The sequence below is a fragment of the Aethalodelphis obliquidens genome, unplaced genomic scaffold (assembly GCF_003676395.1).
Source record: "Aethalodelphis obliquidens isolate GAN/ISIS:26980383/991018 unplaced genomic scaffold, ASM367639v1 scaffold48, whole genome shotgun sequence".
Taxonomy (NCBI): domain Eukaryota; kingdom Metazoa; phylum Chordata; class Mammalia; order Artiodactyla; family Delphinidae; genus Aethalodelphis; species Aethalodelphis obliquidens.
In genome coordinates this window covers 7,129,923-7,151,829 of record NW_020837992.1, presented here as the reverse complement: position 1 = coordinate 7,151,829, position 21,907 = coordinate 7,129,923, and the positions used below count along the sequence as shown (strand labels likewise).

The 21,907-nt window shown below is 44.7% G+C and overlaps 1 protein-coding gene across 1 annotated transcript in view; it reads right to left on the bottom strand.

The window, feature by feature from the left end:
• Positions 1-21,907, bottom strand: part of HHAT (hedgehog acyltransferase) — a 364,318-nt gene that overhangs the window by 89,461 nt on the left and 252,950 nt on the right. The window contains exon 10 of the mRNA XM_027082906.1: positions 3,687-3,888. Coding sequence (XP_026938707.1) covers positions 3,687-3,888 — 202 coding nt within the window. The remainder of the gene's footprint in view (positions 1-3,686; positions 3,889-21,907) is intronic.

Here is a 21,907-nt window from a genome sequence, read left to right as displayed (position 1 = left end):
GCAGGGAGACCAGTTCAAAGCTACTTGGTAGACTGGGCAAGAAATGATAACATTGGGGTTAGGATGATTCAGTGGAAATGGAAACAATTTTTAAAAATTAAGATCTACCTAGGAGGTAGAACGTACAGTACATACAGGTAGAACTGGGAGAGAGGGAGGTACAAAGGATAACTTGATGGTTTTGGCCTTGAGTGACTAGAAAGATGACGGTGGCTTCTGTAGAAAGAGAGAATGCCAGAGGCAAAGGAGCTAATTGGAATTATTGGGGGACGGGGGTCCACGAGGTCAGTATTAAGCATGTTAAGTTTGAGATATCTGTGAGATATTCAAGTGGAGAGGTTCAGTAGCCAGCTGGATATACAAGGCACCACATCAGTAATAAAAATCATTCTGTATTATAGCAGAGTCAAACACTATATACTTTTACTTTTCTTTTTTCTAGAAAAGGGGTATGTTCCAGAACTGTATTATTCAAAATGGAAGCCACTAGCCACAAGGGGGCTACTTAGATTCAAATTAATTAAAGTTAAATAAATTAAAAAACTAGTTTCTCAGTGATGCTAGGCGCATTTCAAGTACTCAGGGTGGCTCGTGACTACTTGTATTGGACAACACAATGGACACTTCCATTACTGCATAAAGTTCGATGGGAAAGCCCTGGCTAGAACGTCAGAGGGCTTCCTATTTACAACACTCAGCTCTGACTGGTCTTTCAGTGAGCGTTCAACTGTCACCAAGAAATAGAATCCTACTGTATTTTGTGTCCCAGACAAAGCTTTGAGGTTGAAGATGAAGAAGATATGGGAAAAGAAGTAATGATAATCCTTGTTATTCAGATATCTTTCAATCCATCATAAAAAAAACCCAACAAAACAAAACAGATGAAGGATGAAAGGCATGGGGAGAGTGTATAAGAGGCATGCGGAGAGAGCCCATATTTTAAAAATACTATCAGATCAACTGGGGAGACTAAAATCAGATGAAATTAAGTACCAAGGAGGCATTAAGTGCTTATTTGGATTGTGACAAAAGAATGGTAAATTCATAGCCAATATTTTACAATAACTATAAATGGAGTATAACCTTTAAAACTGTGAATCACTATGTTGTACACCTGTAACATATAATATTGTACAATAATATTGTACCTCAATTTTAAAAATAAATGGGAAATGGATTCATGAAAGAGAGGGAAGGATGTAGCCCAAGTGGGGAAACAATTTATTCAAAAGGCTGTGTACATCTGGAATGCCAGCCATGTTTTTCTGAAAGAAAACAGAATCTGTGCTGAACTGTATAAAAAGCAGAGTAATGGAGAAAAAGTCCTTAAGTGGACAAGTGGAAGAAGAACTAAAGAACCCAATTTGGAAGCATTAATTGTGTACTGACTTACTGAGGCTAACTCAGACACGCAACTAACCACTGGGGATATAAGTGATAATGGGGTCCTGACCTTGTGCTCAAGGAGATCCTAGTCTAAACAGCCATAGCCAACCACCAGGCTGTCAGGATGCAAGACAGGTGATAAAAATAGGTTTAAAATGTGTTCTTGCTCAATAAATATGTAAACTAAACACCACATTTGCAACATACAAGACATATATCTCACCAAAGAAATGCATGTTCAGAAATTACTATACACCTGGGAGCTTGAATTGTGGATGGAAGCTCAAATGAGGCGAACACGTGAAGGTCCTGGAATGAGCTGTGATGGGGCAGAGCAGACATTCAAGTGCTTCATCCTGTGAGCATGTCTTTTCACTGTCTTCCTTCATTTTTAACCAAAATTAACAAGCCAGACACTACATTGCACAGCGTGGGTTACTCCTTTAATATTTTAGATTCTTTAGGTTTCTTAGTAATGTAAGCCATGGCTCAAAGTCTACGGAGCTCTGCATAAGATTAAGTTCAAGGTTAATGTCAGACCCTTCATGAGGGAACATGGAAATGTGTCATAGGGCTTCAGCCGGGGCTGAAAAGAATTTTCTGGCTTTCATGCCTGATGACTGGGTTTCCCACTTTGGGGAAGACTACTTAGATTTGACGGTGAAGTTTGTAACCTTTATGATACCACCCTTTATGGTTTTTCTTTGTGTTACAAAGCCATGACTTTCATTGAAATTCCACTTTCTACTGGAATTCACTGACATTTCTTTCCTGCTGATTGCTGGGTACTAGTACTGAATAAAATACTTATCTGTAAACATACATAAACATATTTAACTTCCTTCAGGAGTGTTATTTTTGTTATGTGCTTTGTATCAGTTTTTATTGAAACAACTGTCCACTTGTACTATGGCTATCTTTATAGAAAAACACTCAGATGTATTTTGGTGACGTTGGCTTTTTGAAATACATTTGCTTTAGTTGCAAATACGGGGGGAATTTACCCACGTTAATCATTTCCCAGTAAATTTCTTGTGTTTTACTGCCTGCCATGAACACTGATGCTAGCATATTTCTTTTTAGATACTTTTTTTCAGGGTTATCGGAATAGTGCTGCATATTCAGAATTGATGATTTCCTATAAGATTCTAATACGTACTATGCCACACTTACATGATAAAACACTTGCTCATAGTTTAAAATCACTTAAAATATGTGTGTAAAGAAAAATGCTTAATTTTCCAAATCATTTGCCTATAGAGTGCGAATGTGTCTTAAATCCTTACCTGATTTTTATGCTACTAGAACTTATCAAAATAGCAACGAGTAAAAATACCAGTACTACTCAGTATTGGCAAGGGCATTCTCAGGCACTGTTGGGTAGGAATGTAAATTGGCAAACTTTGTCCACAGGGCAGTTAAGAAACAGGTAAGCAAGTATGTATGGCAAAACTTAAAAGTGAGAAAAACCTTTAACTTAGCAATGTTACACTGAAGAATGCACCCTGGTTATGATAGTCATCTCAATGCAACTGGTAACTGCAGAAAAACTGGAAGAACATGTTAATAATAGGAGACTAATTAAATAAGTTATGACACATCCACATAATGGAATTTTATGAAGCCATTAAAAAGGGTTGTTAGAGGGCTTCCCTGGTGGCGTAGTGGTTGTGAGTCCACCTGCCGATGCAGGGGACACGGGTTCGTACCCCGGTCTGGGAAGATCCCACATGCCACGGAGTGGCTAGGCCCGTGAGCCATGGCTGCTGAGCCTGCGCGTCTGGAGCCTGTGCTCCGCAATGGGAGAGGCCACAACAGTGAGAGGCCCGCGTACCGCAAAAAAGGAAAAAAAAAAAAAAAAGGGTTGTTAGAAATGCATTTGATGACAAAGAAAGGCGTCCTGATACAACTGTATCTCTAGTATAACAGCATGTTTTAAATGGTGTGTGTGTGTGTGTGTGTGTGTGTGTGTGTGTGTGTGTGTGTAGAGAGAGAAAAAATTTAGAAGAATGGGATTAACAGTGGTTTCTCTTGAGGAGACCTTTTTCTTTCCTTATACTTGTCTGAATTTTCTAATTCTCATATAATAAATATGTATTACTTTTATAGTTAAAACATTTATTTAAAAAAAATAGCTACAGAAGCCTCTTTTTCAGCTGTCCTACCTCTGGGCACACGAGTTTTGAACCAATCTAGCAGGAATGGCCCACAATGGGGTAAACGTGATGACCGCCTTCCCTCCCAAACCCAGTCCACCGAGCGTGGCTGTCCCCTACTGCACAAGCAAGGACCCAGCTCACCAAGCTGTCCTGGACACGCGGCGCCTGCACAAGCCTCTGGACTCCGTTCTCCACGGTGACTCCCAGCCAGTTGAGTGTTGCCCAGCACCAGAGGTAGTCATTCCCACCATGCCAGAAGCTCACAAACGCAAACGTCATTGCAGTGGAAAACAGTGTCCCTAGCAGGCCGTGCTGGGACCCGCCCGCTGGAATGTACACATACCTAGAGACAGAAGAGGCTTTTAGGAACCATGTGAAGGGCTGTCCCGGCAATACCGCTTGCTCCCGGGCTTGATTCTCCCATCACACATTGCTGTTCACTGTGTGCAGACCCTTCCTGACTTCCAGGAAGCCACAGAGCACTCCCTGAATTCTCCATCACACACGGAGGTGGCAATACATAAACCTCAGCTCTGAGGGGCTTTAGCTTAAATGAACACACAGGCTAAAGAGCTCTCATTACTCGAGCGAAATAGCACTTATAGGAGGCAGGGTGAGGAGTACTGAATTTAGAGTTTCTAAAAGGGATGCACCCCACCGTAGCTCACTCACAGAATGGCAGTTAAGTTTCTGGTTACACGAGGACACCAGACTTCAAGGCAGGTATGTATTTTACAGCTCAAACTATTAAGTTTCTGGTAAACCCAGTATTTAAGCACAATTGCTGAATTCAGGTCCCTAAACGGCAGGACAGCTCCTGCAGAAGAGGGGAGCCAAGGCCAGACCCTCGAGCTTTCCTGGGAAGCTGCCCAGAAGCAGTACGAATTCGCACTGTGCTCACAGAGCAGCCGGCTTATCACCCGAAAGCTACAGCCATCCCTCGGGTATGTTCTCTACTGTTGAGACAGCTGTCTGACTACATACCCACAGAGCCGTGTTTTTCAATCAGTATGTTCCTGCTAGAGTTGGGCAAAACTCACATCTTGGCTTGTCAGGATCTGGACAACTAGGAACACACCCTCCTTAGAGCAGCCTTTTTTAAAAAGCCCATAGGCCTTTGTTTACTGCTGGTCAGTGCTTCTTTGTCCAACCTTCTTCCACGAAGGAGAAGGAAATCATCATTCCCTGAATACACAGTGTGTCCCAGGCACGGCACTAGACACTTTCCATGGATCACTCAGCTTGATTCTTTGAAACACCATATGCTGTTCTAGCATGCCAACCCATGGACAAGTTGTCTTGTTTATATATTATTTTAATATTTTGTCAGGAATGTTATCTTTAAAATCATTTTCGAATAGAACAGTTTTATAGGCAAGCCAAAAAAAAAAGCAAAATAAAAACCATTCCCCAGTCAATAAATACTTCTAAAGACTATGTGACTATAAGTAGTTTTAAATGTCCTCCCTCACCTTCAAAGGTGCTCCGGGTTAGACGGTAGCTTATGTGATCAGCTTAGCTAGCCCCACTATCTGGGTGAGAAAAACGGGCTGGGAAGGGGAAGGGCCTAGATGCACATCTGCGACTATGGCACCAGAGTTAATGTTTTCCATTACACCTCTGGGTTTATTTTGAAAGCCCTCCTATCTTACATCCCAATCTGAAACAAACCGGAAAGCGTGTGAGAGTGTAGGTATTTCAGAAACAAGCGAAGCAAAGAAAATACTTTCTCTTGTGCACAAACAAGACCATCTTGACAATCAAGTTAGCAGATACGCATCAAGCACTCACTACCGCTTAAGGAATCCTCCATCTGCCTCCAGGGCAGTCCTGGCATTATGAGCAACGCAGAGACACAAGACGTTGTTCCTGCCCAAAGGACAGGTAGAGCTGGTTGTGAAACAATAGCAAACAAGTCCCATCATTAAGCTGATATGGTACTTGTTTGCTATATGATACGGTAGAAAGTATACCAGGAGGGCTTAAGAGTGTGGAGGAGAACAGGGTCAGTGGAGGCGAGTGGGTTACGGGAGGCTTAATGGTAAAGGTCCCCACCCTGGCAAGGCCTAGAGGATGAATTTTGCCAGGCAAAGGGGAGAAGGGTGGGTGCTGCATCATGGACCAAAAAGGGGCGGGCAATGAGCCCGAAAAGCCTGACAGCCCCAGGAACAGGTGTTTTATTTGGCATTCTGCTGCCCCCTACAGGCTACTTGGTTATTGGTGTAGAACGCTCAGCAGAGGCAAAAAATGGACCACCAACCTCTGCAGCCTCCTACCTGCATGAAGGTAACGACTGACCCATCATGGGGCTCCATGGGGCTATACTCCACTTCATGCAATCAGTTCTGTGTGTAAGAAGGTTGCACGTTAAAAAAAAAATGGGGTGGTCACACCAAGTTCAAAAGGATAAGGAATAACTGCTGTTTACAGAAACTTTGCAGATAATCATTTTATAAAACAAGTTAATTCTGAGCCTAATACTCTTCTCATCCAACACTGGTGTATTTTATGTTGAGATTTTTGTTGTATCTCACTACGTTAAAGTGAGCTGCACTACATATATCAGAAAACCCCGGTAGAGAATAAAAACCTCGCATCGTCCACATCAATGGTCCTTAATATTAGATTCAACTCCAAAAAGAACATGTTTTCAAGCTTGTGACAAGGAAGCGTCTAACCCCAAAATTACACGCACAGCTATTTCAGGCATCTCTTGGCATCATGGCTTTGTTACTTTGCCTTCAAAAGTGACAGCCGACAAAAATCTCTGAAAATGCCTTTTACTCCAGAAACTCATATATGGCAGGTCTCCAAGGACATGAGGTTGCTTGCTTGGTTTAAACCAGAAGAGGGTATGGTTTCTAGACTGGAAGACAAAAATCCCTTCTTCTCTCTTAATTTGAAGAAGGCAGTAGATACAGCAAGGAGAGCGAGCATGTTTCCTCTTCACAGATTCTACCAGGCTTGTGTCAGTTCCATGATTAATAAAAACAGAAGTATGTGTCTCTTTTAGAAAAGCAGGAGTACGACCTCACTCGCTTAGATCCGCTGCACACTGAAATTGATTTCCCAGTGGAAGAAAGCATTCAGTACCACCTTCTCAGCGAAGCAAAAATAAAAAGATTTTTTTTCCTGTCAGTGACTGTGTGAGCTTGAGTGTGTGCAAGGCCTGCCCCTGCCAGGATGGCTTCATGGGGTCACTGCTTGCAGAGAATGTTGCCTGAGGTAGTTACCATCCATCTGTGCCACCTTATTAATTTAAAACCATCTAACAGAATTAATGCAACATAGCAAACTCCCAACTCAGGAGGAGGAACCTGTCTAAAATGTAGATGTTATTTATAACATCTACCCTCTACTGAATATCCATGTACCAGGTACTTTATATAAACTGTTTCTAATCACTTACACAACTTTGCAAGGACCAGCCCTATTTTACATGGGAGAGGTGGAATCCGAACCTGGAATGTTCTACTTTCAGAACCCCTAGGCCTATGTTCTATGAAGCCATTTACCGTAATGGAAGCATCTCTTGGTGAGATGTTCCTCTGATTCAACCAAATCTTCAAAGCGGTCTCCACAGAAACATCCAACCAGTATTTTATTAACTGAAGAAAGATGCTCATTATTTACAAAGGAGCTTAGGCCAAGGAGCTCTGTGCCAGAAAGCCAGAGTTACAAGTTCCATTTTTAAACAGACTAAATAAATTCCTTCCGTCCCACCTACCGTCTTGTCCAGGCAGGCATCCTGCAGATGTCTATGTTAGAAGTTACGTGTAAGAGGTTGATGGTTGGGGCTTGTTGCTGAGTAGTAGGCATACGTGAAGGGAGAAGAAAGTATCTATTTCCCTCATACCCCTCTGGAAAACAACTCAAGAATGTTTCACAGTTGGGACAGGGGTGCTGAGAATCCACGTGGTAACAATAAATGCTGGAGAGGGTGTGGAGAAAAGGGAACCCTCTTGCACTGTTGGTGGGAATGTAAATTGATACAGCCACTATGGAGAACAGTATGGAGGTTCCTTAAAAAACTAAAAATAGAACTACCACACGACCCAGCAATCCCACTACTGGGCATATAGCCTGAGAAAACCGTAATTCAAAGAGGGACATGTATCACAATGTTCACTGCAGCTCTATTTACAATAGCCAGGACATGGAAGCAACCTAAATGTCCATCGACAGATGAATGGATAAAGAAGATGTGGCACATATATACAATGGAATATAAATATAATACAATACAGTATATAATATATACTATATTATATATAATTATACTATGCTATATATAAAAATATAATAAAATATAATGTAAGTCTCAGTCATAAAAAGAAACAAAATTCAGTTATTTGTAGTGAGGTGGATGGACCTAGACACTGTCATACAGAGTGAAGTAAGTCAGAAAGAGAAAAACAAATACCATATGCTAACACATATATATGGAATCTAAAAAAAAAAAGGTTCTGATGAACCTAGGGGCAGGACAGGAATAAAGATGCAGAGATGGAGAATGGACTTGAGGACATGGGGAGGGGGAAGGGTAAGCTGGGACAAAGTGAGAGAGTAGCATTGATATATACACACTACCAAATGTAAAATAGATGGCTAGTGGGAAGCAGATAAATAGCACAGAGAGATCAGCTGGGTGCTATGCGACCCCCTGGAGGGGTGGGATAGGGAGGGTGGGAGGGATACACAAGAGGGAGGAGATATGGGGATATATGTTTACATATAGCTGATTCACTTTGTTACACAGCAGAAACTAACACAGCATTGTAAAGCAACGATACTCTAATAAAGATGTAAAACAAATTTAAAAAACTTTTTAAAAGACATTACTCTTAACATCACAATGCTCTCTTTTTTTCCAAGACCTACTCAATAGCTTCCTGGCTTGCCATGTTATTTTCAAACCCTTTGCCACGAACCCCAGACCCTAGCGAGGTAAGAGGATGAGGCACCTAAGATACTGAAAGACTTGGTTTTTACTGTCCCATGGATTGAGTTGAAGCTGCTGACTTCCCATCTTTAATTACCTATTACTTGGCTGAGGTGGGGCAGGCAGTGGCTGACATCCTATTCCAGCTCTGCCTTATCTTTCTACCCTATTTCCCACTAGTTCTCTTGAAAAATCCTGAAATCCTGAACAAATGGGGCTTTCACACTTCTGTGCTTTTGGTCATACCATTTTCACATCCTCCATCCTCTCTGGTTTCCCAACTCCTCCAGGAAGTCTCTTTTAAATATTCCCACTCTCTATTTAACCCAGAGAACCTACTGTTTGTACCGCTGAATTGAACAGTTATTCATCAAAAGATGTCTTTTCTATTATGATGGTCATTTCAGCTAAACTGTAAAATTCTTTTAGGCAATTCTACATATGTATGTATGTGTGTGTGTGTGTGTGTGTGTGTGTGTGTGTGTGTGCGCGCGCATGCATGCGTTATTATATAGTTACTAGTCAACAGTATTTAAATACCTAACAATATAATTTTCATTTACTTTTCATAATCTCCAATAGCTTTTACATTTGTGATAAACTGTCACACTGTCACAGACCCATTATGAAAGATTAGGAAACAAGGAAGGATTACACGGACCTGCTCTCATTATTGGGGAGACTTCGGAAGACACCCATTCCCAAAGAACATAGAGACCTGACGGCTCTGAAGTCTCCCCACACTTTGTAACCCTACTTCCCCTATTAAAGTAAAAATCATGCAGCCCCAAAGCTCCAGACATATCCCAACCTCGAGGGATTTCAAAAATGACAAGTACTAGCCTTTTAAACACTAGAGTCTTTAGTGGCTGGGAAGGGAGGACTTCTGGCTGTGTCTCATTGGTGGTAAGGTGACCCCACCTTGGCTTCACCTGGGCTCTGAGATGAGTTCCTGCTTAGAGTTCTCTGCAGAGGTGGCCGTGCTCTCCTAAACCCAGCTCTCACGGGCAGTGGCTCCCGCAACCCGACCCTGGCTCTGGCTTTGGCCTTGGCCCACATCTGAGTTCTCTTTCTCACAGCCCAGTGATGACCCCAGTCAAATCCCCATCCTCTAGGTAGTGGACAAAGGTCTGGTGTTTAGCTCTCACACAGGAACTAAACTATATATTTACTTATTAAAAGTTTTCAAAGGAAGATGCACGCAGAAAGTATAATTTACTTTTAATATCTTTCTGCCCAGTACAGATCATAATGGGATTTTAATAAGTAAAAACCAGCAGTTGGTTAATGGGCATCTGCAGACCTTATCATCTCTGGAGGCTAAGAGAGGTCCACTTTCAAAGCAGAGGGCACGTCTGAGCTGGGCTAAGACTGAAAGATGCTGGCTAAAGGTTTCGTATGCAACTCTGAAAAATTGCCTATTAAAAATGTTATGTCCTATTTGGCAACAAAATACTGTGGAATTTATAAAACAGAGATTAAAATCCAGCTATATTTAGTCTACACTTAAACTTCTAGGTTCATGTAATTAGATGCCAACATTTTTTAAAAAATTAATCTTTTCATTCCACGAAGCCAGTAGCTCAGTGGGCTGAAGTACCATGCTGATGAACCTAAGCCTGTAACTTCCATCCTAGAGAAAGATTCAACTCTACCCTCATAAACCAAAACCCAAACTCTAGCTCCCCAAAAGCTCTATCTTCCTTCCTGCGGAAGAGGCTAAAAGAGCATGAATGGCTCAGCCCAGCTGCCCTTACCACTAGAACACGCCCAAGCAGCAACAGCAGCAAGGCATGGGACCAGAAGGAGGGCAGCACCTGGATGCTGGAGATGTGGCCTTGGTCCTGCTCTGCCACTTACCAATCTCTGTAACCTTGACCTTGACAATCAAGGCTGCTCAGCTTAAGTCTGTACATTGAGCACATACTGGGAATGTTAAAATCTTCTTTGGTGTGAGTTGTTGTAAAGATCAGATGATACAATACATGTTTAAGGAGTTTGGAGATTTGAACACTCCATGTAAACAGAAGGGTGCATACTTAATAACAATGGGCCAGCGGCAGCATGCTTGCACTCAGGAAAAAACAAGGTGCCGTTATCATAATGATTAGCATCCCTATATTTTTCACAAGCATTTCAAGGCACAAAGACCTCCGGCCTGCTTGCTCAGGGATGTTCTTCACTTAAAACCATTAGCCTTAAATATGCCACCATTGGCACCAGGTCGCTTAGTGCTAAGGGGTCAAAGCTAGAGCGGAGGAAAATTTTTTTCTCCTACTCTTCTAGGTTCTTTGGCTGGGCTAACAACATAAGAGACATAGGCAGATTAATAGGAGAAAGACAAATTTAATTACATATGCAGGGGAGTTCACAAAGACAGTGAGACTCAAGGGCAGGTGAAGCAGCTGAGGCTCATATGCTGTCCTGAGCTACGGAATGGGATAGGGATCTGGGGCTTCAAAGTGTAGGAAGGGAATTCACAGGGTGATTAAGAAGAGCAGACGTTTGGCCATTAGAAGTTTGCCCTGCCCTGCAGATACGTCTCTCAGATAAATATGTTATCTCTGGGGATAGCTCTTTTTCTGGTACAGGCCCCCTGTCTAAATTCTTTGAGATAGTTAAGTCAGAGGGAAAAGTTTTTCCTGAGTCTGCTGGATCTTGATTGCCTGCAGCTCAAAATAATCCACATGCCAAAGTGGCATCTTTGGGGGGTTGCACATTCGGCCCCCCTTCAAAGTTATGGGTTCAACACTCACATGGACTTGTTGATGATGCCTAACCCAGACACCTGATACAGGCTACAGAAGATCCTGTAGGGGCCATGTGGGCGGATCAGGGCAAAGCAGCCTCTACCACAACTTGGTCCGATACCAACATCTCACCTTCAAATCGCCGTAGCCCTTCCGCTCAGGTCCCCTCTTATCTACAGAGTACAGGTCACCTCACCAAGTCCTTTCCTTATAATGGGGGACTGCTGGGCGGGCAGGACCAGAAAGTGCTTATACTGGTTTAGTCATTCAACTCGTTTAAAGCAGCCTACTAATGTTCCAGAGGTTAGAGTCTTGGTGATGCCTAAGTCTTTGCAGTATTACAACCTTCATGCTTACAGACTGAAAAAACAAACAAGTCTTTAAGATGTCCTTCTTCAAAAATGAGCTTCTAGTCACAAATGAGAGATGGGAAGCCCCGGGGGGGGCGGGGAGTGAGCAAAGAAAGGGGTGTGTGCTTTTTCCCTCCATGGGGCTGCTAACCCTCTTTTGCTTAAGAGCACAGTGAAGCCTCAGCAATCCCCAGGGTTCCCGGGCCCACATCTGTTCTGGGTTATACATAAACACCATATAAAACAGATTCTTTGGAGGTCTGAGCAAAGGAGAGTGAGCGGGAGTTTGCACTCTCTAGTGCTAAGGACTTGAGTCTCATCGCTAATAAAAAGGTCCTCAAAGCCTCAGTTTAATAACCACCAAGACTTCCTGGCTGCCTGCCTGTCTTCCCACCTTCCTCCGGAGAGGATGCTGAAAGCATCTATAAGCTGCCCTAGGCCGGACCAAGAGGGGGAGGGTACAAAAAGCCGGCTGTTGTGCTGGCAAACCCGCATGTTTGTAGGATGGAGGTGTGTGTGATTCCGTGTCTCAGAGTCAGAAGGAAAGGGTTGAGGGGAGAGACCCCATTGTCCCCTTCTCCTAACACACTTCTCAGTCTTTGCTCCATCAGCAGATCCCAAACCCAGGGTCCAAATTACCACCGTCCGGGGCATATGCCTCCTCTTATCCGCGGCTGTACTGTTTCTCCTTTGTGCTCCCTTTTCAGCTCTGCCTCTCACCCACATCCTATTCAGGGCCACTCCTGCTCATCCTAATCTTCTCACTCATTTAGCACAACTGTTAGGAAAATGTTCACTACAAAACGAACATGTACAACTCAAAAATGACTGTGCTGGTACAATGCCTTGGGTGGGTGGGGGGGCCTCTAGAAGAACGTGCTCTGCAGACAAGCGCGCTAAAGAAATGCCTGACCGAATGCTGAAGCGTTTCATTCTCCACCTGGGTTGGTGGTGTGATGATTTTGAGACAGCCGTGCCGGACAGGTCCCCACAGAGGCAGGCCCACAGCCTTGACAGGTGTATACTCTACATTCCTATGGTGACACAGTATCTCAAGTGATAAAGCCCAGTAGGTTGGTCACTCGGGCAAAAACAAAAATGAACCGCTGAGGCAAAGAAGAGGCAAATCCTTTGTCCTCGGGAAGCATCCAGTCTTAGAATGACAGTCCCTAGCCTCAGGGGTCCTGCTTACAGTGCATAGCCATCATATTACGTCCTAAACTAAAACCCATCAGCCTGGCTTTTTAAAAATCATTCTCCCGCTGGCTCCCTCCTATGCCATGAACTCCATCTTACGAGTCTCCAAAACAGATTCTCCACTCCAATTAATGAACTTCATTCTTGCACAAGTGTGGGCCCTACGATCATGCCAGCCCACCCCCCAATCATGTAAGACCTCTGTCTGTCCTTTCCACCATCTGATCTTTCAAAATGGGTTCGGCATTCACTTCAGGGACTATTTCCCCCAGCTGATCCCACTGAATGCGGGTGGCCCGATGATTCTTCATCTCTGCAGAATTCATGTGTTCGTCTCGGGCTAAGTTATTTCTTCAGACTTGTTGATGTGCTGTTCCTTAGCAATTCTGAGCTACTTCATCAGGTCTGAGGGTACGTGGGACTCCCCACCTCACAGTCAAGACATGGATCAGAGAACTATAACATTTCTCTTTTTATTTCTCCCAGAATCTAACTTAAACTCTGAACTCGGGGGTGCTCAATGAACCCTGATCAACTAACTGCCTTCTTTTCCTCATCCTCCTTTCTCTGACTCATTCATTCATTCCCTTCCTCTTTTCCTTGACACTCTATATACACAAAAGAGAATTCTCCATCTGGAAAGCATGGCCTCCTGAGTAAATGTCCTTGTTCACGTCTGCCTCCACCACTTTCTTCTCTAAAGAGCTATGGGGTTTGGAGGGTGATATTTACAAAGTCAGACTAAATCACAGATGCCAGCTGGAGGTGCCCCTAAGTGAGGGGACAGCTGGCAGGGACCGAGAGGTGGGACAATTAGCAACTCCAACTTCCCCAGGAAGTTGCCAGAAGTACCCAAAAGGGAGATTTAACCAAAAAGCAAAACTTCAGCGTTAAATGGTTTTAATATTAGAGCACACAAACTGGGAGGTTTAAGATTTGTGATATTAACTTCAAAAGCCACAAATAAAATCCTGGACATGCTCCTCAGGACCAGATGCGTGCGGGGGCGGGTGTTCACGAGGCCAGCGGGAGTGTGGCTTTGGCCCTTCGCTGGATCGCTTGGCTTCACTTTGCTCACAAAATCTCTTCCTCTGCCGTGAACATCACTTCCAAGTCCGATGCGCACTTTGGCCACAAGAAAAGTAGTGAGCGGTCAGGACCACTGTTGGACATGAATGAATGCACACACATACATACACATACATACACACACACACACACACACACACACACACACACACACAGAGTACCTCGGAGCACAGGGGAGAGTGGAGTGTGGATGGGGAAGCCAGGGTCACAGATTTCAGTGGTCTCTTTTCCAGGCCTTGGTTTACAACTGGTAAAAGTTTCAGGGCTATGGGACAACTAGGGGTGAGGTCTATATAGTTTGGAACATTTGGGACATAAGCACGAATGGTCTTGAAGTTATGATCAATTACAACAGTGTGCTGCTTTGCTGCTGGTCTCTGCTAAAACAGAAAGATCTGTCTTCCCTAATGGATTTTCAGGACACGGAGCTCCTAAAACCATAGCTTATGCTCCTGAGTTCCCCATTCCCCCCACTTCTCTGCTGCCATGAAGCTAACGTATGAACTAACGCAAAATGCCAAGGAGAGGGTTATCTGAAGGAAGCCTGAAGTGAATCTTGACTCAAGGTGACAAATCCTTTCCTAAGAGCAAATTTCCACCCCACCCCCCACCCCACTCCCAGTTTATCTGCTTCGTCACTTCAGACATACATATTCTGGACTTCCTTAAAAAGTAACAGTCATTGGTAATAAAAATGTTCAGCTGAGTGGGCCACAGATGGGTTTCAATGCCCAGAAAGGGAGAAAACTGGGAGAAAATGCCAGCAGGTATACAGGTACCTTTTTCAAAACACTGCCATTGAAGACTGTTTTCAGGAGGAAGAAAAATAAAGGTCCCAGGCAACGAAGTGCTGTTTAAAAAATAATCAGACGCAGACCTACTAGAGAATGGACTTGAGGACACGGGGAGGGGGAAGGGTAAACTGGGACGAAGTGAGAGAGTGGCATGGACATATATACACTACCAAATGTAAAATAGATAGCTAGTGGGAAGCAGCCACATAGCACAGGGAGATCAGCTCGGTGCTTTGTGACCGCCTAGAGGGGTGGGATAGGGAGGGTGGGAGGGAGGGAGATGCAAGAAGAAAGAGATATGGGAACATATGTATATGTATAACTGATTCACTTTGTATATGTATAACTGATTCACCATTGTAAATCAATTATACTCCAATAAAGATGTTAAAAAAAAAGAAAGAAATTATCCTAAAAACAAAAATCAAAGAGAAATGGTTGCTGGTGGTAATAAAGAGGCTGCTGCTCCCTCTCTGGACTGAACTCAGTACTGACAAATCAGCTCTAACAGAACTGTTCCGAGTGCCTCTCATTTATCATAATTATGATCCACAGTCCCTACCAGACATGATACCTTTTAAGGCTGGGCACTGGAAGAGAAAACTGATAATGCTTGGGTCTGGGCATGAATGACGATAAATCTGCAGCAGCGTCCAACAAAACCACGCCAGCGCAACACTTAATGGAAACAAAGCAAGAGCATCATCCCATGCCCGGGAAACAATGCCCCATAAGCATTTTCCCCTTAATGCAGCGAGAGCCACCCAGATGACGCTGCTTATTCAGAAGATGCTATGGTATAATTGAATGAACTCTTGAGTGCCCATTTAGAGATTAATATTTTAAGAGCTAGCATTTTACAGAGACAGTCTAAGGATGACATTCAATGTGTGCCACAAAAGGGAGTCTCCTGTAGATTAAGAATGCCACCGTTTATACAATAAAACCATACAAAATCCAAAGATGTCGGTCATGGAACTGGATATTAACATGGTCATCCATGTTGGGAAACAGTCCCTTCCCAAGGGTGGGAGAAAGACGTAGACCGTCAGAATGGGATTTTGCTCGCCAGGCTCCCTCTCAAGTGGGGTCGAGGTGAAGAAAGAAGCTTTGTGGGCTGGAGAGTACTATGCCTGACTTTTACCTTATCCCTGACAAAGGCGGGCAGAGAGGATGACGGGAAATCAGGTTCTCTCAAGCAACCTGTGGCTAATACAGCTGCAGAGAAAAGCCAGATCTTGAGTCTGAGCCTGCAGAGAGGCAGCTGGGGTCCAAATGAAAGAAGTGCTGTTGCCAGCTCTCCCCTCCCACACCACCATCTTGCCTCCCGGTAAAAGAGCAGACAAAGGGCTTCCCTGGTGGCGCAGTGGTTGAGAGTCTGCCTGCCGATGCAGGGGACACGGGTTCGTGCCCCGGTCCGGGAAGATCCCACGTGCCGCGGAGCGGCTGGGCCCGTGAGCCATGGCCGCTGAGTCTGCGCGTCCGGAGCCTGTGCTCCGCAACGGGAGAGGCCACAACAGTGAGAGGCCCGCGTATCGCAAAAAACAAACAAAAAAAAAGAGTAGACAAAGAGCAGCTCCCAAGCAGAGTCATTCCGTGGAAGCCAAAGGGGCAAGGATGTCCCCTCGGAGCTCCTGCCTGTCTGTGGAGTCTCACTGGCTCAGGCTATAGCCACTAACACAAATCTAAGGCCCGGTAACCAGTCCAGCAGGTCTGGGCCTCCAACATCATCAGCTTCCCTAAGGAAGGAGGAAAGGACGTGGAGGACATGCAGTCTATTTGGGTCATGTGCCCAAAGTCAAGGTGTAGGGCAGGAGGTAGCTGACTCTCGGTTTACTGTTGGCGCCTTAGGTGGCACAGATGAGGAAATCTGTTTTGAGAACTCAATAAACAGACCCTTTTCAATTCCATGGCCAAGTCTAGGAGACAGGGAGCCCCCTTCTAGAATGAGTCTCTGGAACCTCCCGAGAGAGAGGGTGCCTGCCCATGCTGCAAAGCACAGCACACACGGGCTGTATGGCCGTGGGCTTTAAACAGCAGCTCCTCGTAGGGAGTCAGGAGCCGAGAACCATCCAGGGGGATGCTGGAGTGGACCAGATGGAGGGGACAAGCAGTCTGCTCTTCAGAGTTCAACTCTGGGGCCAACATCCCCACCCATCTGGCTGTCATCACGTCTGCGACAATTTCCTGCTGTGTCCCGGTCATGACTAGACCCCTGAGGCCTCAGGCTGGACTTGAGGGCACTGCCTTAAGTGACCTCTTCCGGGAGTTTCAGGACTGCAATTCTCAGTCACTTCAGTCCTCAGTGTTCTAGCTCCTCGGCGAGAAGTTTGCTGCGAGAATGGAAATCTCTCCACCGCACTGGATGTCAAGGGTGACTCCCCAGTCACACTGGCAACAACTCACTCCACAGACAGCCTTGGGGCGGGTCTGGGGCTTATGCTCTGCCTCGGCAGCACCGGCCCCTGCACGTGTGTCTGCCTCTGATGCAGCTGCGGAATCCAGCACCTCCCGTCCTCTCAAGGAACCCCTCGTTCTCGGGGGCTGCCCTGTGCAGTGACAGGTGCCCAACACCAATCTCGAAGGGAGCTCGCATCAGGGTCTCTGCTGAGCCCCTCAGGGCTGCACAGCTCTTTGGAGGACCCGAGTCCAAAGTCCCTCGGGAGTAAGACACCCCATGGCATCACACTCTGAGCAGGGCACAGGACCCTGCCAAGGCAATGCCACCCTTTAAGGGTACAAAGCATATGAAACTCTAACGGAGACTCTGAGTTGCACCTGTATAACCTGGTATCACGTAACTGTACAGCGACTGTCCACTAGACTCAAACCAAGGGACTCCTTGCTCCCAAATCATGCATGTGTGTATCTGCTTTTGTGAAAGGAACGTGCCTATAAAAAAAAATATGCCCACTAGCTACTACAGTCTAGGCAGTGTTAGAGACACTGAGATAATAAAAAAATGAATAGAAACATCCTGCTGCCTGGAGTGGATGGTCTAGCGGTAGAATTAGACGTCTAGAGGTACAGTTAAAAACTGCACATCAAGGCAGAAGGAAATACATGCAGCCTAGAGATGTAAATAGCACGCACGTGCTGGGGGTGTGCAGGGGAGGGGGGAGGGGGAAGGTCTGTAGAATGGTCCCCAGGGGAGGGTTTATAGAGAAGGCCACACCTGAGATAGAGAAGGAAGAGACTACAGAGAGAAGGGGGGCTCTATTTTGCCTTTACTGACTAGTTGACATCAATTTCAAGTTAACACTAATAAGGCTGGCAAACTCTCCCCAAAGCCAATGTCAGAGGAAAAAGTTTATCATTCCCTTTTTAAATCTCTCAAGGAAAAAAAAAATCTTAAAAGTTGACAAATCTGGGCTTCCCTGGTGGCGCAGTGGTTGAGAGTCCGCCTGCCGATGCAGGGGACACGGGTTCGTGCCCCGGTCCGGGAAGATCCCACGTGCCGCAGAGTGGCTGGGCCCGTGAGCCATGGCCACTGAGCCTGCGCGTCCGGAGCCTGTGCTCTGCAACGGGAGAGGCCACGACAGTGAGAGGCCCGCGTACCGCAAAAAAAAAAAAAGTTGACAAATCTTTAGAAAATGTAATCTTACATTTCCCTTTGGAAAATCTAAATGGCAGGCTACAGAGAGATATTTGGGCACATGACACACGAAATAAAATGAGGCTTTCTTAACGAGTTACCTGGGAACCAAGGGCACCTAGATGTCACACGTGGATGTTAATGAGGCTGCCTGGGGGGTGAGCCTGGCTTGGCAGGCAGCACCTCGCGTACATGCCAGGATCTGTCTCTACCTCCATAACCCTGAACTGCTGTGACCCAGGCAGGACCAGAGTGTCAATCTAGGAGATACACTATTTATAATCCACGTCCAGTTCACCTCATAGGATTGTACATGATCATCAGATAAGGCAAAAGGGATGAAAAGAACTGAAAATTAATGTAAAACAAATGATTATTATACTAACAGTATATAGATAATAGTATATTAGGATTACCATTAGCCATAATAATCAAGGAAGGAATTTCCAATGAATTAAATATTTTTCTTAATAAGGAAGAGAGAGAGAGAAAACACTGACTGCTCACCGTAAGGCGGGCACTGTGCTGAACATTTTACATGTTATTCAATGTCCTAAACTACCCAGGGAATCTGCCCACTCACCCCGTTTACAGATGAGGAAAATAAAGCTCAGAGAAGGTTATTTACAGCCCCAGTCAAAGAACTGGCAGACTAGATCTATGTTGCATCAGAGTACAGGACCCAGATCAACTGGTAAGAATCACAGGGAAGCATGTTCTCTTCACTCTGAGCTGTCTGAAAGAAGAAAAGGAGCACAGCTAATCGTGGAGCGGTGAAGGAGAGTCAGGTCTGCTTCCAAAAACGCATGCTCTTTTCACTAGATCAAGTGGTTTCCCCACGATAACTATAGACTCGAGGCATAAATAACCTGTATGCCTAACATTAAAAAGATAGTTAAGAAATATTAGATTAAATATTATCTATCTTTTGAGCCCCAAATAGGTGTCAATCACCATATTCAGCGCTTTCTACAGCATCTCATTTGATTTAGATGATACTTTAGCATCTTTTGGTCATTTCTGGGAACCTAAATTATCTTTGTAGCAGCAAAGCATGACAGTTCTAGATAAGTGTCCAGATCGCTATGGGATGACAAAAATCCAGTGAACTTCCACTCAAATAAATCTGGTAGAAATGTATTATAACACCTCAAAGTCTAGAGGTCAAGGACAATCCCCTCTTGTTGGCACAAAGGACCCTGGAGACAGTAAGGATCTGAGAGCTCATCTTGTGTACGGATCCCCCTGTACTATACCCACAACCAGAAACCATCCAGCCTACAGCTCAGCACTCTCAGTGACCAAGAACTCTTGGCTTTTTGAAACAGTCTTTTCTACCCTTTTAGGACAACTTAGATTGGAGAGAGTGTGCTTCCCTGTACTTTTCACTGTTGACCCTGGTTCTCCTCTCTGAAGCAACATTTTGAACATGGGTACCGGGTCTTCAACTGGCAGCCTGTCAAATATCTGATGAAGGTTCTCATGTCTCTCCAAAGGTTTGATTTTGGACACAACGTAGCCTCAGTTTCTTTATCCATTCTTTTACACCCAGTTCCAAATCTCCTGCTATAATTTCCCTTCTTCTAGATATTTCCTCATTTGTCCGTGTTCCCCTGGGATTGTGATACCTGAAATAGACTGCACATTTATGGAATGACATGAATAGTGAAGAAGAGACTCGGAATACCGTATTCTTTTTCTAACCATATATTCATACCATCAACAAACATTTTCTATGCATTTACTATATTCCAAGTACAACAATTAGCAGTGGAGACATTCAGGAACGTGCCATGGAAGACTGCCCTCAGAGAGCTTACTAACCTATTATAATGATGAAGCCCGTTGTGACATTTATTTCAAGGCAGCCTTATCTCATACCAAAGTCTGCACCTACTATGTTCCTGAGAAAGTCAAGACCATCGCATAAGAGTGCCCTCACTTCTTTCCTAACCACATACGTTTTTATCTCTTTCGGTACCTATCCACGCATTCATTTATGTGCCCACAGTGGAAGAGATGTCCTTTCCATGACTAAGGCTACCTCTGCTCTTTTGTTCTATCCACTTCTGACTCCTGAGGGACCATGCTCCATCAATTACCCTGTATCCTTATCCAGCTTAACTGAACTGGTTCCCTCCTTAGCACAAAGACATATTTTCCAGTCCTTCCTATTTTATAAACACCCTTCTTTTACCCCGCAACTTCTACTTCTTCAACTTTGATCCTAACTACTTTTCTTCACAGTCAAGTATTTCAAGATCCTTGAAGGAGCAGCCTACACCCAGTCTCTAAGCTCCCCCACTCCCAATCGATCCCTAACCTGTTGCAATCTGACTTCTGTCCCTCCCCACTACATTCAAACAACATTTGTCAAGATCATTAATGGCCTCCAGATCGCCAAAGCCAATGAATATATTTATATCTTCCTCTTACTTGTCTGCTATATTTGGCATTGCCTGTGTCTTGCATTTTCCTCTTTTGATAAATTTCTGCTTTATGTCTTACCGTTACAGCACTACTTATGTTCATTATAGAAAATTTAGAAACAGATATATAAAAAATTCAGAAATAACCACCAATGACCTTTTTGTCTACATTCTCTCTGACATCTTCCTATAAATACACATTATGTACCACTTTAGGAAACTGCTCTGTTCACCTAATCTATCACGAGCATCCTTCCGTGTCTCCACCTTCCTTATTCACATTCTTTCCTCCCTTGGCTCCAGTGAAACCACTGTTTTTGTTTTCCTTTTACCTCCAGAGCCATCGCTTCTCAGTCTCCATCGCAAGCTTCTCACTCTCTGCCTCGTTCTAAAAGTGTCAGCAGCTTCTCAGAGCTCCCTCCCTAGACCTCTATGCGCTCACACTGGGGGGCTGCACTGGCACACTGACAAAGCTGTCACTGAGTGTGGGTTCATCTATCACAGCCAGCTAGTCTGCCACACATAGAACAGGTAAACAGAGATGCTAATATACAGAAGATGCTCAAGGAATATCTGCTACACTCATCAGAAGGCAAGAGGAAGGGGGAGAAGGGCTCTGGTGAGCAGTACTGCTGCAGACATGACTTTCCCCAGCAGTAGACCCATCTGAGGGCAAGGAAAAGAAGAAAGAAGGGGTGAAGGGAAAACGACAGAGAAGCACCAAAACCAATCTCTCTCCTTCACACCTTTGCTGAGAGCTGGATCTGTCACGCAGTGGCTGAGAGGCACTACCGAATGGGCAAAAAGAAGCTCCCAACCGGCCCCTCGGGTGGTCAGCCCCCAGCAATCCCTGGGCACAGGTACCCTTGGGAGGTGACCCTGAAGAAGTGCTCCCTGTATTTCACTCTAGAACCCTGCCCACCATGCCTCCCACCTTCCCACCCACTCTCTCATGAACTGCCTTCCACTCCCCGACCCACCCCAGCTTCACCTCTCAGCTCCTTCCCAGATTAACGTCATTCAGCTGCCACACCCAAAGGACAACCCCTGACCTCCAACACAATATTTTTTTTTTTGCTATTCTTAAATTTTTATAACTATACAAGTTTTCAGTTGCTTCATTTTCTTGACTACAGTTGAATGCCATAGGGTTGAGACCTAGTCTGTTACTTGAATCTACAGTCCCAAATGCCCAGTATACTTCCTTATTCCCTCT